The sequence below is a fragment of the Capra hircus genome, chromosome 5 (assembly GCF_001704415.2).
Source record: "Capra hircus breed San Clemente chromosome 5, ASM170441v1, whole genome shotgun sequence".
In the NCBI taxonomy this organism is placed as follows: domain Eukaryota; kingdom Metazoa; phylum Chordata; class Mammalia; order Artiodactyla; family Bovidae; genus Capra; species Capra hircus.
In genome coordinates, this window is record NC_030812.1 from 111,978,352 (window position 1) to 111,994,576 (window position 16,225).

Sequence of the window (16,225 nt, forward strand, 5' to 3'; positions counted from 1 at the left end):
TTGTTCCATGTCCAGTTCTAACTGTTGCTTCTTGTATTGTTACAGGTTTCTCAGGAGGCAGGGCGGATGTTCTGGTATTCCTACCTCTAAGAATTTTTCACCGTTTGTTGTGATCTACACAGTCAAAGGCTTTAGCACAGTCAGTGAAGCAGACATAGATGTTCTTTTTGAATTTCCTTTTTCTATGATCCAATGGATGTTGGCACTTTGATCTCTGGTCCCTCTGTCTTTTCTAAACCCAGCTTGTACCTCTGGAAGTTCTCAGTTCATGTACTGTTGGAGCTTCGCTTGAAGGAGGGAAGCCAGTTCCTAGAAGATGGCTGTGATCCTTTGGTCATGTCGTGTTCCTTCAGTTTTTCATGTTACTTGAAGTCTCGAGTGGTTTTCTTCACACTTGCAGTGGCAGTCACCCCTCCAGATTGTTTACCAGCTGACTTTGGGAGAGAAATCCCTTCGGTCAGTGCTGCTAGAATCTGAGGCTTTCCCAGACCTCTATGGATATACCGCCACCATACTTGTTGCTCCCCCTTGTGGCAGAATTCTTAAGCTTGCTTGCCTTCCCTCGGTCCCGAAACACACCAGGCCCGGAGCTGACAGCCTCTGCTTTGTTTGCCCAAGTTCTGAGTTAAAGCTCAAGTCTGTGGTCTCTCCTGGCCTACAGACTCAGGCTGGCTTTCTACATGCACTCAAAAGCCATCTGCCAAAGGCCACACTCACCACCATCAGGGGTGTGCACAGAGAGCTGGCCGCAGGGTAGCGGTGTGAGTGGGGGTGCTGGTGGGGGTGGGGGTGTGCTGGGGGGTGGGCGGCCTGTGAGCCGGGTGGGGGGGGCCTGCAGGCAGGGAGTCCCCAGCAGCTCACAGCAGGCTCCCGTGGAGCCTGCAGCACAGGTAGTGCGATCTGCATCCTTTAGTGCCCGCCCCCGCCAGTCCTATCAGCCCCTCTCCCAGCCTTTTCCCGCCCCCGCCTCAGGCAGCCATGACCCTGGCCTCTGGGTGGAGTGAGAGAAGCATGCCTCTTCGGCACAGCCAGGACGTCAGGTGTGTGCCCGCATGCTTCCCCTGTGGGAGAAATCAAGGGCCAAGAACGCCTCCCTGGGCAGAGCTGTGCTGCCTCGGGGGAGGGGTGATGTGGCTATTAATTTCCCTCTGGTTATTACTTTGACTCCTCTTTTCCTCTCCAGTGTGTCCAAGCCACTGTTGCCTTTCTGCAGCAGTGCGCTGGAAATTCTCCACTAGAAACCTAGACTTCCACAAAGGCTCTCCCGTCTGTGGGTGATTGTCTTAAGACAGCGTTCATTCTCCGGGGTACTGTGGCTGAGAGGGACTGGGGCCAGTTCAGAGGCCACTTTCTACAGTCAGGACTGGAGTCTATGCCTATTACCTGATGCATGGGTGGGTAAGTCTTCTGGGTCCCTTGACATATGGTTTTACATTCCTACCAGCAGCATATGAAGGTTCCAGTTTCTCCTTATCCTTGCCAACACTTATTATTATCTGACTCTTTCTAGTCATCCTTTTGGGGTGAAGTGGTATCTCACTGCTGTTTTCATTTACATTTAGTGAGTATTGGCTGTTTGCATATCTTCCTTGGAAAAATGTCTATTCAGATCCTGTGCCGTTTGAAATTAGGTTGCCTTTTTATTGAGTTACAATGTCTTAATATATTTTAAATACAAGTCCCTTATCAGATACATGAATTGCAGGTATTTTCTCCCATTGTGTAGGTTGTCTTTTCACTGATTTTAACATGGGCAAATTATGGCTATTAATTTCCCTCTGGTTATTACTTTGACTCCATAAGCTTTAGTATGTTGCTTTGGTATTTTTGGTGTTTCATATTCATTCTCATTCATCTTGAAGTATATTCCCTCGTATGTGATGAGTCACTTCTGTCTGACTTTCAAAATTTTCCCTTTATCTTCTGGTTATGACATGTGGTATGGTCTGTCACTCAGCCCTGTCTGACTGTTTGTGACCCTTTGGACTGTAGCCTCCAGGCTTCTTTGTCCATGGGATTTTTTTCCCAGGCAAGAATACTGGAGTAGGTTGCCATTCGCTCCTCCAAGGGATCTTCCCCACCCAGGGGTTGAACCTGGGTCTCCTGCATTGCAGGTAAATTCTTTACTGCTGAGCCACCAGGGAAGAGTGTCTTCTGAGAGTTTGATTATGATGTGTTGACATATGGATCTCTGACTTTACCCTGCTGGTTGTTTGTTGAGCTCCTTGATGTATAGATTAGTCATCAAATATACAACATTTTCATCCATTGTTTCTATATCCTTCCACCCTTTCTCTCCTCATGTCTGTGCTGCATGGTATCTCACAAGTTTCTGAGCCTATTAATTTTTCTTCATGTTCCTTTCTATCCCTTGGATAGGTTAGCTTCTTTTTTTTTTTTAATTTTTATTTTTACTTTATTTTGCTTTACTGTATTGGTTTTGCCATACATTGACATGAATCTGCCACGGGTGTACATGAGTTCCCAATCCTGAACCCCCCTCCCACCTCCCACCCCATATCATCTCTCTGGATCATCCCCGTGCACCAGCCCCAAGCATCCTGTATCCTGTATCGAACATAGACTGGCGATTCATTTCTTACATGATAGTATACATGTTTCAATGCCATTCTCCCAAATCATCCCACCCTCTCCCTCTCCCACAATGTCCAAAGGATAGGTTAGCTTCTATGGACCCATCTTCAAGTTTGTTGACTTTTTTTCTGTGTGGTTATGTCTGCTGAGCCCCTCTAGTGAAATTTTCATCTCAGTTATTATACATTTCAACTCTAGAATTTCTATTTGGTTCCCTTCTGTAAGTTCTGTCTCTTTACTGGTATCCTCTATTTGGTGAGATGCTATTCTTTCCTCTAGCTCTTTGGACATGGTTTCCTTTAGTCCTTTGAACATGTTTTAAACAGCTGACTTAAAATCAGGTACTGTTGTTGCTGTTCAGTCGCTTGCCACCCCGTGGACTGCAGCACGCCAGGCTTCCCTGTCCATCACTATATCCCAGAGTTTATCAAACTTATGTCCCTTGAGTCGATGATGCCATCCAACCGTCTCATCCTCTGCCACTCTCTTCTCCTCCTGCCCTCAGTCTTTCCCAGCATCAAGATCTTTTCCAATGAGTGAGTTCTTTGCATAAGGTGGCCAAAGTATTGGAGCTTCAGCTTCACCATCAATCCTTACAATGAATATTCAGGGTTGACTTCCTTTCATATTGACTGGTTTCATCTCCTTGCAGTCCCAAGAGTCTTCTCTAGCACCACAGTTCGAAAGCATTATTTCTTCAGGGTTCAACTTTATGGTCCAACTCTCACATCTACCCACGACTACTGGAAAAACCATAGCTTTGACTATATGTACCTTTGTCAGCAGTGATCTCTCTGCTTTTTAATATGCTGTCTAGCCCAGAGACAACATCTGGTACTAGGGTAAATTAAAAACTCTACAGAGCTTACTGTTCTTACCAACACTCTACTGTCTTTCTTGACTGAGCACTCTCTGGGTTACGGAAGCCTTTGGTTAATTTCTAGAGTTTAAAGCTAATTCTGATTATATATGGCAGATTTTTCATTGCTTTTATAGAATGAGAAACTTTCAGTGGTTCTTACTGGACCACTTTTTTGACCCTTTGCTTGGATTTTGATCCAAATAAACTATAGAAAAATATTTTGGAGACAACCGGTGGGAGTTCCCTGGGGCGCTAGTGGTTAGGCTTCCGGGCTACAACTGCCACAGCCTGGGTTCAGTCTCTGGTCAGAGAACTAACTGTGAGCCTGTAAGCTGCACAGTGTGGCCAAAAACAAAAAAGCAAAAAACCCTAAAAAACATTTGGCAAAAACTGAATACAGACTAGATAGCATACTGAAAAGCAGAGACATTACTTTGCCAACAAAGGTCCGTCTAGTCAAGGCTATGGTTTTTCCAGCGGTCATATATGGATGTGAGAGCTGGACTGTGAAGAAACCTGAGCGCTGAAGGATTGATGCTTTTGAACTGTGGTGTTGGAGAAGACTCTTGAGAGTCCCTTGGACTGCAAGGAGATCCAACCAGTCCATTCTGAAAGAGATCAGCCCTGGGTGTTCTTTGGAAGGAATGATGCTAAAGCTGAAACTCCACTACTTTGGCCACCTCATGTGAAGAGTTGACTCACTGGAAGACTCTGATGCTAGGAAGGATTGGGGGCAGGAGGAGAAGGGGACGACCGAGGATGAGATGGCTGGATGGCATCACCGACTCAATGGAAGTGAGTTTGGGTAAACTCCGGGAGTTGGTGATGGACAGGGAGGCCTGGCGTGCTGTGATTCATGGGGTCACAAAGAGTCGGACACGACAGAGCAATTGAACTGAACACAGACTGGTCATCAGATTAAAATTTTTATTAGGGACATATATTCTTTTCAAGGCCCTATGATCGGTTAGAGCTACACATCGGTGTTTAGAGTTTTCTTTGATTTGCTCTCAAATACTCCGGCTCACATGCAGAAAAGTATGCGTGGGATGAGAGAGATAAAACAATGGCACAGGTTGATGGTTGTTGGATCTGGGTGATGGGTATATGAAGGCTTAATTACCAGTTTATTTTTATTTTTAAAAATTTCCATAATAAAAAATTTTTTTAAAAAACAGAAGGGGTACTCTTGGGTCCAAACAAGGCTGAACTTGGGAAAAATAACTGAGTTCCAAACTGGCCTTTGGTGAAGGGCAGTAAAGCAATGTCATAGAAGATAGGCACACCGCGTGTTAGGAGAATAAAGGCTAAAGCTGCAGCATTGATCAGGTACCTCAGGATAAAGCTATACAGCAAGTAAGAACTATCTCTGGGTCTGGAAGGGCACAGTAATCAGCTGGTCAAATCCAGGCTGACCCCTGGCCCCAAGTCCCAAGTCTGTTCTCAATCGCTAATACCACATCCCAGGGTGGTGGGAAAGATCTTTCCTGGGACTGGCAAAAGAAGTGTTCCTGCCCAGACCATTCCATTTGGCTCGAACAGCACTATGACCAAGACCTGGAGCTGCAGCTGACAGACCTCAGAGGGCAGAGGCCTGGGCTACGGAGGCGTCGGTCCTTCTGAGTGACCCACAGCCTCAAGACATCAACTGGGAAAAGGGAGCTTCCTCTGATGACCCTGGACTCCAGAGATCTTAAATTACCCTATAAAATGCACATTTGAGAGTTCTTTCCACCATACTCTAAACATAAGGACCTCAGACCCCCGAGGAAGGGAACATGGGAGAGCCCCCAGAAGAGTTCCTACAGGGAGGACCACACAAAGCCTGGGGCCTGGGTGCCCCAGTGTGTGCTCCAAAGCACAAGGAGAACCTACCTCGCCTGCTCTGCTGCTCCTTTCCAAAGGGGAACGAGGGCCACCATGGAAGACAGACGCCCTGAGGCCTTAGCTAAAGAGAGGGCTTGGGAACGAGGAACTGAAGTCAAGAACCAGCCGTTCTTTGGATACCCCTTTCCCTAGGAGGAGGAGCAGGAAATATACTTCAGGTCACAAAGAGAGCCCCTGGACCTTCCTTTGGACACAGCTGAGGGATCTGAAAGTCCTCTCACCCAGGTTAGGAGAGAAGCTCAGGGGGGAGCTGGGAGCACTGATGGGCAGAGGACAAGCTGTGTGGGCCCTGTGGGGGAAAGGCAGAGCTCACTGCCCTCAGCTGCTGCAGCCAGGGGCGCCACTGACTGAGGGCCTGTCAGGAATGGGGAGGGCGCCTGAAAGACAGCCCAGACAGTGACGCAGCACCCCCCAGCAGACCGGGGCCTTTCCCTGTGCGGCCAAGGGGCCGCTGAGTGTGGTCATGGCAGGCAGAGCCTGTAACACGTGGACGGGGTTGGGCAGAGGGCCCAGGACTTCACTAGCCGGCCGCTCTGTGCTGCCACCTCCTCAATGCTGGGCGGAGCAGGGATGGCCTGGGGTGAGGGGCAAGCCTGGCATGGTCAGAAGTGCCATCTGCCGGTCTGCGGAGTGATGGGCCAGACGATGCCATACATCTTCCCTGTGAGGCGCAATCTGAAACCGGCACCTCGTGCCGTGCTCCCCAGAGTCCCTACCGCCCACGGCCCAGGTCCACGTTGCAACTGCTTGACAGAAAAACAGCTTTATTGGTGACCCGAAGGAGCCAAGGTCACTCCCAGGCCATGTCAGCCTGCAAGGCCTTCTCCGGGCAGGAAAGTCAGTCACATAATTCACAGGGATTCCTGACAAGAGATCAGAGCTCTACTCCTAGTTATAAGAAAAATTCCCAAAATTCCTGATTTCAGAGTCAATACACAGAAGGTCCAAGGCTCGTGTCCTGACAGATATGCGTGTCCCGACAGATATGCGTGTCCCTGCCTGTCCCCACAGGGGAGGCTGACCGAGCTGTTCAGCAGTTATCTGTGGGGCTGTGCAGACACGGTAGAGGCCCACAAAGCCACAGGGTCTCCCTGAGACAAGTTTCCTGGAGAGTTCCTGCTCCAGCAGGGAGCGGGACCTGGCTCTCAGCTCGCACCCCAAGTCTGATGAGGTCGGGTCGCTGAGCAGGCCTGGGTAGCAGAGAACCCCACCGCACTGGCCCTCGGCACACGGACCCTCCATCGTCCAGGCTCAGTGGTGCCGCCACAGCCTGTCACTGGCTCCAGCCCCTCACTGCTGGGGTATCCCCAGCTTACTGATGGGGTACAGGTACCACATCACCACCCCCGAAGGGTTGATGATCACGGTGAAGTTCGTTTTATCCTGGAGGCCACTGATGATTTCACCTGTGTAGACGTCCTGGGCCTGCAGGGGGAGGATAGCACCAATGCCACCCTAAGGATGGCTACACGGACCCCACCCCACCCTGCAGAGGATGAAACACCTGAACTTCGGTCTGCCTATGTGGAGCCTCCAGTATGCCCTACAGAAGTGGGAACGTGAACCCCCGAATCACGTCCCCTCTGGCCAAGCCAAGCAGTACCTAAGCACAGACGGGGGTGAGAACCCGAGAGACGTGCCAGCAAGACCGAAGAGGAGAAGCCACGACCTTGGGGGCTGGCAGGACTCAGTTACACACAGCAGTTCATCTGTGTAGCTTGAAAGCATTGAAGCAGAGAACCGCACCAGCCAGAGGACCCATGGCTTAGGGGGACGGGTGTGTGAGTGAGAACTCAGCAGCATCCCCTGGGAAGCCCGAAGTCCTGAGACAGCAGAGCACTCACCTCGTACACCACGGAGCTGCTGAAGTTCAGGCGGGCAAGGGACGAATGGTAGTGATAAGGCATGTCCGTCCTGCGGCTGAAGAAGACGATGGCGCTGGCCTCATTGACCAGGGGCCGCAAGTACACTTCAATGTAGGATTTCTCCTGGGCATGGAAGATGGCTAACTGGCTGGGGCCCCTGCTCAGCAGGCCCCAAAGCCCCCTTCCCAACCCTCCCTTGAGCTCTGGGTCCCGCCAGCCCACAGAAGCTTAGAGGGGGAAAGACAGCCCTCCATCACCAACTCCTCTAACTGCACCTTCCCTCCTCCTTTCTTTCTCTCTCTTCCCTTCTTCCTTCCTCCTTTCCTTTCCTTTCCTGACTCAACAGATGCTCCTGGACACTTCCTCTGTGCTAGGCCCCCTGTTTGGACGCGACAAATGCTGCCTGAGGTCCTAATGTCAGAGAGCTCACAGGGTAACAGGAGGGACACCCGTGGACAGCCCCTGGCTCTAGACTGGAGGGCACAGTCCAGTGGGAATGATGAGCTCTTCCCCGAGGAGCCAGGAGGGGGAAGCCCCATCCTCCAGAAGGTCTCTGGGCCGGGCTCCACCGTCAGCCCCTCTGCAGGATCAGATGCCACCTCTGGGCATCACCGGCTCAGCGGGTGCCTTCTAGAGTGGTGGAGATTCCTTTTCACTAGAGGGGCAAGGGTTCTGCACAGAGAGCACAAGCTCTGAGGCAACGCTGCAGGCCGCTAATCCTGTTGTGCCACTCACCAACTGTGTGGCCTCGGGACAATGTCACTGAGGCACTTCAAGTTTACGTTCCCTCATTTGTAAAACCAGGAAGGAGCATCTACCTTCTGAGAAAATGTTATCTAGAATGCCTAGCACACAGCAGGTGCTCAAAAACTAGTAAATGCTACTACTAGTACTTAGTTATACTCCTTGGTTCAAGCAAGTCCTAAACTCAAAGGCAAGCCCAAGTTCTCTGCCAGACATCACAGACTTGTGCGGACGTCTTGTATTAATACTTCCAAACCAGGGGGCCACGCTGTTCCCACGGGCATTTGTGGTGATGTCTCCCTTCCCCCAGTCCCATGAGCTGTCCTGCTCTGGCCCTGCTATTACCCGGGTAAGTAGGGGACAGTCAGAGCAGCTGCCAGTAGGGCCTCCGACCGAATGCAACCAGGAGGGACTGAGTGGATTTTAGAGACCCCGATCCTGACCCCTAAACCTCCAGCTTGCAGCCTTGTTTTCAGGGAAGCCCAGTCTCTCAGCTTCCCCCCCTTCCCTGGCTCCATACCCCAGTACCTTGAGAATCCTGCGTCCCTGGATGCCTAAGGGATCCTGGTTGATTTTGATCATGAGTGGATTCTGCAGGATGTCTATGTTCTGGGCGGAGATGGTACGCAGGTCTGTGGACATCAACAGGGGAGCCGCCAGCACCGTCCACAGGGCCATCTGGGCTCGGGCTTGCTCGAAGCTGAGGCCAAAGTTCCCGATGAGCAACTAGGGGCAGGAGAGGAGCGCTCAGCTCTGCCCTCTACAGGGCGGTGGGCATGGGGACCAACCCTAAACTTGTAGCAAGACAAGAGAGAGATGGGGAGGACGGCCAGGTTATGGGCCCTAGTTCTGCCGATACTGTTCCCTGGCACTGTGGCTTTGGGGTGGGTCAAATCACTTTTCAGAGCCTCAGTGTTTTTTTTTTTTCCAACAAGAGTGTAGGGGTGATAATATGTTCTGACCATGTCACAGGATGTTGAAAGAATCCAATAAATCCTACTGCCGAAGGCATTTATAAACTGGAACATGGAAGAAATACAGCCAGGGTGGTAGGAAGTCAGACCTGAAGAGTGTCTGCTCCTGCCATTAGCTACCCACCTGCCCTAAAGATAGTTGCACCAATGGGCACTCCTGTCCCCAGGCAACCAGTATACACTGACAGGACAAACGATTATTGCTAACTCAACACTGTTGTGTACTTAATGAGACCAATTTAGTTACACAATGCATATGTGCCAAACGGTACTAAGCATTTAAAGGATCATCCTTTTGGGGACATCCCTGGTGGTCAGTGGTTAAGACTCCAAGCTGCCACTGCAGGGGGCATGGGTTCGATCCCAGGGCAGAGAACTAAGATTCTGCATGACATGTGGCACGACAGAAAATAAGAGTACTTGGCCTTGGGCCTAGCACTCAGTAGGTCAGTGAAGGTCAGCGCCTCCCTAACCCCTGGGGAGTTGAGTCCTGTTTACAAAAACAGACATGCACTGGCTTAGAAAATTTAAAATAAAGGGTCATCCTTTTAACCCTCAAAACAACATTATTATAGGAGCTACTATTATTATTTCAATTTTCCAAATGAGAAAGCTGAGGCACAGAAAAAATGAAGTCAAGTGCCCAAGGTAAGTGGCAGAGCTGGAGCTCGAACTCTATAAAGCAGGTCCACTTCTCACCCTTTCCACCTGGCCTATTATTTGTAATTATTATAACTGTCATTGGGGGTAAATACTTGGTGACAGCTAGAAAACTGTAGGAGAAACTGCAGGGCAATTTAAGTGGTCAGGGCTATGAGTGAAGTAGGTATGAGGGGCCAGCTCTGCCCGTGGAGGGAACAGCACAGAGTGTTGAGAGAGGGCTCAGAGGCAGGCCTGGCAAGACAGTCTAGGGAGGGAATGAGAGGAGAGTGGGGCTCATGGTGCTCTCCATCCTACAGAGGGATGAAGCACCAGAGTCTCTCCAGACCAAGTTCTCAAGTTTGAGGAAACATCAGAACCGACTGGGAAGACTGTTAACAGTGGGCATTCCCAGGCCCTTCCTGAACATTCTAACCTAAGACGTGGGGGTGGGGCCCTGGGCAAAGAATAGTAAGCAAGCTCCCACGGCATGTCCCACACGGTGGTTCAAGGACACGCTTCAGAGGTGCCGAGCTAGAGCCTGGCAAAGAGCATCCAGGAAGACAGCACACGGCCGTGGGCCCGGGCCAGCCCCCTCCATGCTGGTACCACGTCTGGGTCGTTCCAGTGCCCCGGGCCGGCCACCGGCTGCAGCACGTCCTGGTGGGTCACAAACCAGTCCAGGATGGACAGCACGCTCCTCCAGGAGTCCTGGATGTCATCGAAGTTGCGCCAGAGGTTGCAGATGTCTGCCAGCAGGGTGTAGTTCACCTGGATGTGGAGGCAGGCAGAGTCCCGGGCCAGCGTCACACTCTGCGGCCCGGAGGCCTGTCCAGGAGCTGGGGAGCCTCAGCAGGGGACACAGAGCATGGGAAGGCTTAAGAGATCAGGCTTTGAGCGTGCTCAGGATGAGGAAGGGCTTCGGAGGGAGTGCCCCTCCTCTGGGGCTGCCCAGGCCTCCCCTCCAGGCGTGCTGCTTGCCGGAAACTGACCCTTCCCTCTCATGCCAGCAGGGACCAAGCGCAGGGTATAGAAACCGGGGCTGGGGTACCCATAGCCTTCCTCCCACATGCCCACCCCTGTGTTCTCTCAGGGAGACTGCCACCCTCCACCAGGGTTCTCCATCCAGTCTACACATCTGATTCCACCCTTTCTAGCATCCCACATGCTGAGGGGCCCCTGGCGAGGTGCCCATGAGGCCTTTCGGAGGCTAGGCCCCACCTGCCTTGGCTTCACCAGTCTTCCGGTCCTCCAAGCGCACTCAGTATCACCCAGGATTCTGAGTGCTTGCAGCGGTGCTGTGTCAGCACCTGACACACAGCTCCCACACCCTTCAGCCCACCTGACAACTGTCTCCTCTAAGACCCTGGGCTGGCTCAAGCCCCTCAGGTACTTATGGCCCTCCTACAAATCAGCATGTGAGCAACTAAGATGACAGAAGCTCTGGCTGCACAGAAGGCAAAAAGGCCTGGGTACGGGGTGGCACTGCCAGGTGGGTGTTGAGAATGGCTCACCTTTGGGGGGAGGCCCCCTTCATAGGCTGGCCAACTGCAGGAGAAGGCGATGGGGCGGCCTGTGGCATTCAGGGCAGCGGCCATCTTGGGGTACCCTGGAGAAGTCCAACCACCACATTTTAGGATGAAGAAACCCAAGGTGATCTCGGGCCTCAGCTCAAACCTCCCCCAACACGTGAGGAGACTAATGCTCAAAAGAGGAGGCATCTCTCCTGTACCCAGAGCTGCACGCACACCCTGGGCAGAGCAAGGCACCAGCGCTCCGGGAGCCAAGATACCCCTAGGACCTGGGGGAGAGGAATTGGGAAACACTACCCCCTAGGGGCCATACAGCCAGCCACTGGGGGGCCTTCCACGGCCACCGCTCCCTGTCTACCTAATGGCTCCCAGCCAGCTGCGGGACCCACCCTCGGCCCGCTCCTGGGGGCTTGAGTAGCAGCCATCCAGCTTCAGCATGTCCACCTTCCACTCGGCGAAGGTTTGCGCGTCCTGCACCACCTTGTCTAGCGTCGTTCCCGGGTAACCCATGCAGGTGAAGTTGCCCAAGTCCTCGTAGATGCCCAGCTTCAGGCCCAGGGAGTGAGCCTGGGGCGGGGAGGGGTTGAGAACACAGTGGATACCTCAGGGAACCACTCACAGGCATAGCTGACCAGGCCCCATTACAACCTTCAGAGGCTCCCAAAAGCCTGGAGGGAAGGGTCTCAGCTTTCTGGCCTGGCCTTGCCTCTGCCAACATGACCCTGCCCCTCCCTCCTACACACACACCTTGCGTGGGCTGTCTCAGCCTCTAGGCATTTCCTCCTGCCATCCCCTCTGCTTTGAATGCCCTCTCTAGGATCAGCCTCAAGAGAACCTTCCTGAAATCCCAGGCTGAATAAGAGGTCTTTCATTGCTCTTGCTCACGACCGTGACTCACAACTACCTGTTCACGTATCTATCTCCTCCACCAAACTGTTTGTTCTCAGGCAGGGACTATAGAAATGAGCCCTAAGTAGGATGGGGTGGAAAGAGTGGTCTGGCCCACAGGCCAACGCGCAGGACAGGGCTGGGGTGGGGGGCTCACATAGTCAGCCAGGAAGGCAATGCCGTGGGGGAAGCGCTTGCGATCTGGCACCAAGTTGCCCTTGGCATCACGTCCACCAATCCAGCAGTCATCGATGTTAAGGTATACGTAGCCCAGTTCCCGCCATCCATCCTGCGCCAGCCGGTCAGCCATCTCCATGAAGAGCTCCTCACTGGCGAGGGGCAGGGGAGAGGGCTGCTCAGTGGCCCAGCGCGGGCCTCGCCCTAACCCCACCCCCCTTCCTCAGAGGGTTTCAAACTTCTTAGATACTCTGAGTGTGGATCCAGCCTGTAAGGACCATGGCCTTTGCTGTCAAGCTAGAGACTAAGCCAGGTGACCAAGGGTTATGTTCTGAGCCATAAGCAGGGTGGAGCGAAAGGGGTGATTTGGCTTCCAGGCCAAGAAGCAGGACTGGGCCAGTGGGAAGCACGTGGGGTCAGGCCTGACCCTTAACTGTGATCTCCTTTCCCTTATCTCAGGGGCTGGGTCCCCTACAGGCCTGAGGTCACCACAAATGCCCCCAAGCTGGTCATGAGGCTGAGTGCCAGATGTCTCAAAAGTTACCTCCGGCTGCTTCCTCTCTGGGGTGGGGGGTGGCCCTGACCCTGCCCTCTTTCCGAGCTGACCCCCACCCTCGTCTGCCCCCACTCCTGTCTGCTGGTGCAGACCTGACTCACCTGATGCAGTTCTTCGGGTCCTCATTGCAGTCAATGTTGCAGCGGAAGCGTTCCCAGGCCAGCCAGCCCATGGGTGGCTTCCGCAGGAGCCCATTCTCCAGGACTAGCACCTGGGCCACCAAGGCCAGCAAGAGCACTGTAGTGGGGTGGACTGTGAGTGGCTCCCATAGCCCCAGCCCTCTCCCCACCCCATCCGCATGCCGCCCAGCCCCACACGTTAGGGGAACTAGACTCTCCAGCTTAAGGTGGAAAGGGCTCTTCCTGCAACTGCTGGCTCCCACCAGGCTGTGAGTGGGTGGACAGCCCCAGGCATAGTGCGGTCGCTGTCTGAGGCCTGGATTCCCCCCTGCTGTTGCCACAGCAGTGCTGGGATCACCAAAATCTAACACCTGGAGTCACAGGCTTTCTACACCCTGACCAGCTCTCCCTACTCCATTCACACAGAACTTGACAGGACACTGTAGCCAGGACCCAGGTCTCCTGAGCCCCATCCAGGGCTCGGTGTTCTCCGTGGGCACCCAAGAGGCTTCAGAAGGGCTTAAGAGGTCAGCTGGCGGGAACAGCGCCGTAGGGCCTTAAATTGCTGTCTGTAAAATGGAATACTGATGTTATATGGCTGTTATCAGCACACCTTGATGTTACAGAAGATAGGGCCTCTGGCTGTGAGGTAGAGGGGGTGAGCAAAGAAGAGGTCTCTTTGGAGGGGAACTGATTCTTGCCTGGGAAGGATCTCCTCCTTTCCTGGCCCACCTCCAAGAATAAGAGAGGAACATGTCTCCCCATATGCCCACATCAGGGAAGGAGGCCCAGAAACCACAGGACTGGAACTTCCTCCAGGCAGCACCACCGCCTCCCTTCCCACAAGTGGTCACTTACCCCTCCCAAAGCCACACACACCCAACCCAGTCCATGTAGGTACCTGTCTTCAGCAACATTGCTCTGGACTCAGCGGTCTCAGGACCTGACCAGATCTGCTCTGCTTTTACCAGCCTCCGTATGTTGGGATTTGGAAGCTAAGAAACGTTAGAAAAGCACTGAAAAAAAAAAGAAAGAAAAGCACTGGGGTCCCTCCTGTTTGACTAGCCCTGCCGTCCTTAACCTTGGGTGTGGATCCCACACTGGGTGCCCAAGGCGCCCTCACAGCGCCCAGTCTCTTCCCCCAGCCATCACTTCCCCGAGCCTGGGTTCTTCCGTCGGAAATACTCAACAAAGTTTCGTGGACGTTAGACCTCACCTCCTCTGCCCTGCTGGGGACCCCGAGTGCCCAAGGGTGACCCTCTGCCAGGCTAGGGTCAGAGAGAGGCACCGACAGACTGCAGGACGCCCAGGAAGATCGGAGGTGGCGGGCCGGGAGCCAGGCCTCCGCTCCCACAGGGGCTGGGTTGCCGCCGCCGCCCCCAAAGGCCGCAGGCCCAGCGGCCCAGCGCTGGCACCCCACCCACAGTCGCCCATCCTCGGCAGCTCACCGACTCTTCCGCTGCGATCTGAGCCGCCGCCTGGTTCGGCCTCCCTAGTAGACTACCGCCGCAGTCACCTGATTCGTCTACCGCGTTCCAGCGGGGCGGGGCCTGACGGACGCAAACCTTCCCGACGGAACCTATCAGAATCCCCCTAGCAACGTCCTGCCCCGCCCTACACGGGCCCAGAAAGCCCTCGGAACCTCCCAAAGCCCCTCCTCCTTCGAGCTCCGGGTCTGCGCGCTCCCGAGGCAGGCACCCGCCCACCGCACAAGCTCCCCATCTCCGCCGAGCTAGTCTCTTCGCTTCTGCCGGGTCCCTTAAGGCGAGGATTCAGTTCAGTTCAGTCGCTCAGTCGTGTCCGACTTTTTGAGACCCCATGGACTGCAGCATGCCAGGCCTCCCTGTCCATCACCAATTCCCGGAGTTTACTCAAACTCATGTCCATTGAGTCGGTGATGCCATCCAACCATCTCATCCTCTGTCGTCCCCTTCTTCCGCCTTCAATCTTTCCCAGCCTCCGGATCAGTTGAGCTGTTTCAAATCCTGAAAGATGATGCTGTGAAAGTGCTGCACTCAATATGCCAGCAAATTTGGAAAACTCAGCAGTGGCCGCAGGACTGGAAAAGGTCAGTTTTCATTCCAGTCCCAAAGAAAGGCAATGCCAAAGAATGCTCAAACTACCGCACAGTTGCACTCATCTCATAGGCTAGTAAAGTGATGCTCAAAATTCTCCAAGCCAGACTTCAGCAATGCGTGAACCGTGAACTCCCTGATGTTCAAGCTGGTTTTAGAAAAGGCAGAGGAACCAGAGATCAAATTGCCAACATCCGCTGGATCATGGAAAAAGCAAGAGAGTGCCAGAAAAACATCTATTTCTGCTTTATTGACTATGCCAAAGCCTTTGACTGTGTGGATCACAATAAACTGTGGAAAATTCTGAAAGAGATGGGAATACCAGGCCACCTGACCTGCCTCTTGAGAAATCTGTATGCAGGTCAGGAAGCAACAGTTAGAACTGGACATGGAACAACAGACTGGTTCCAAATAGGAAAAGGAGTACGTTGAGGCTGAATATTGTCACCCTGCTTATTTAACTTATATGCAGAGTACATCATGAGAAACGCTGGACTGGAAGAAACACAAGCTGGAATCAAGATTGCTGGGAGAAATATCAATAACCTCAGATATGCAGATGACACCACCCTTATGGCAGAAAGTGAAGAGGAGCTAAAAAGCCTCTTGATGAAAGTGAAAGAGGAGAGTGAAAAAGTTGGCTTAAAGCTCAACATTCAGAAAACTAAGATCATGGCATCTGGTCCCATCACTTCATGGGAAATAGATGGGGAAACAGTGGAAACAGTGTCAGACTTTATTTTGGGGAGCTCCAAAATCACTGCAGATGGTGACTGCAGGCATGAAATTAAAAGACGCTTACTGCTTGGAAGAAAAGTTATGACCAACCTAGATAGTATATTCAAAAGCAGAGACATTACTTTGCCGATTAAGGTCCGTCTAGTCAAGGCTATGGTTTTTCCTGTGGTCATGTATAGATGTGAGAGTTGGACTGTGAAGAAGGCTGAGCGCTGAAGAATTGATGCTTTTGAACTGTGGTATTGGAGAAGACTCTTGAGAGTCCCTTGGACTGCAAGGAGATCAACCCTGGGATTTCTTTGGAAAGAATGATGCTAAAGCTGAAGCTCCAGTACTTCGGACACCTCATGCAAAGAGTTGACTCATTGGGGGACACTCTGATGTTGGGAGCGACTGGGGGCAGGAGGAGAAGAGGACGACCGAGGATGAGATGTCACGGACTCGATGGACGTGAGTCTGAGTGAACTCTGGGAGATGGTGATGAACAGGGAGGCCTGGCGTGCTGCGATTCATGGGGTCGCAAAGAATCAGACACGACTGAGCGACTGAACTGAGCCTCAGGGTCTTTTCCAAG

At 52.7% G+C, this 16,225-nt stretch overlaps 1 protein-coding gene across 2 annotated transcripts; it reads right to left on the reverse strand.

Annotated features, from left to right (window-relative positions):
• On the reverse strand, positions 4,371-14,401 carry NAGA (alpha-N-acetylgalactosaminidase). 2 transcript variants are annotated; one of them, XM_018048832.1, is made up of 10 exons: positions 14,287-14,401; positions 13,740-13,854; positions 12,821-12,956; positions 12,144-12,315; positions 11,488-11,665; positions 11,081-11,175; positions 10,176-10,337; positions 8,482-8,679; positions 7,189-7,332; positions 4,371-6,769 (listed from the first exon to the last, which is right to left on the reverse strand). In XM_018048832.1, exons 2-10 carry the CDS (start codon positions 13,753-13,755, stop codon positions 6,635-6,637), a joined length of 1,236 nt encoding a protein of 411 aa, XP_017904321.1. In that variant the 5' UTR covers positions 13,756-13,854; positions 14,287-14,401; the 3' UTR covers positions 4,371-6,634. The 2 variants fall into 2 exon arrangements, with proteins under 2 accessions (XP_017904321.1, XP_017904322.1); XM_018048833.1 differs by having other exon boundaries at positions 13,740-13,833; positions 14,287-14,365.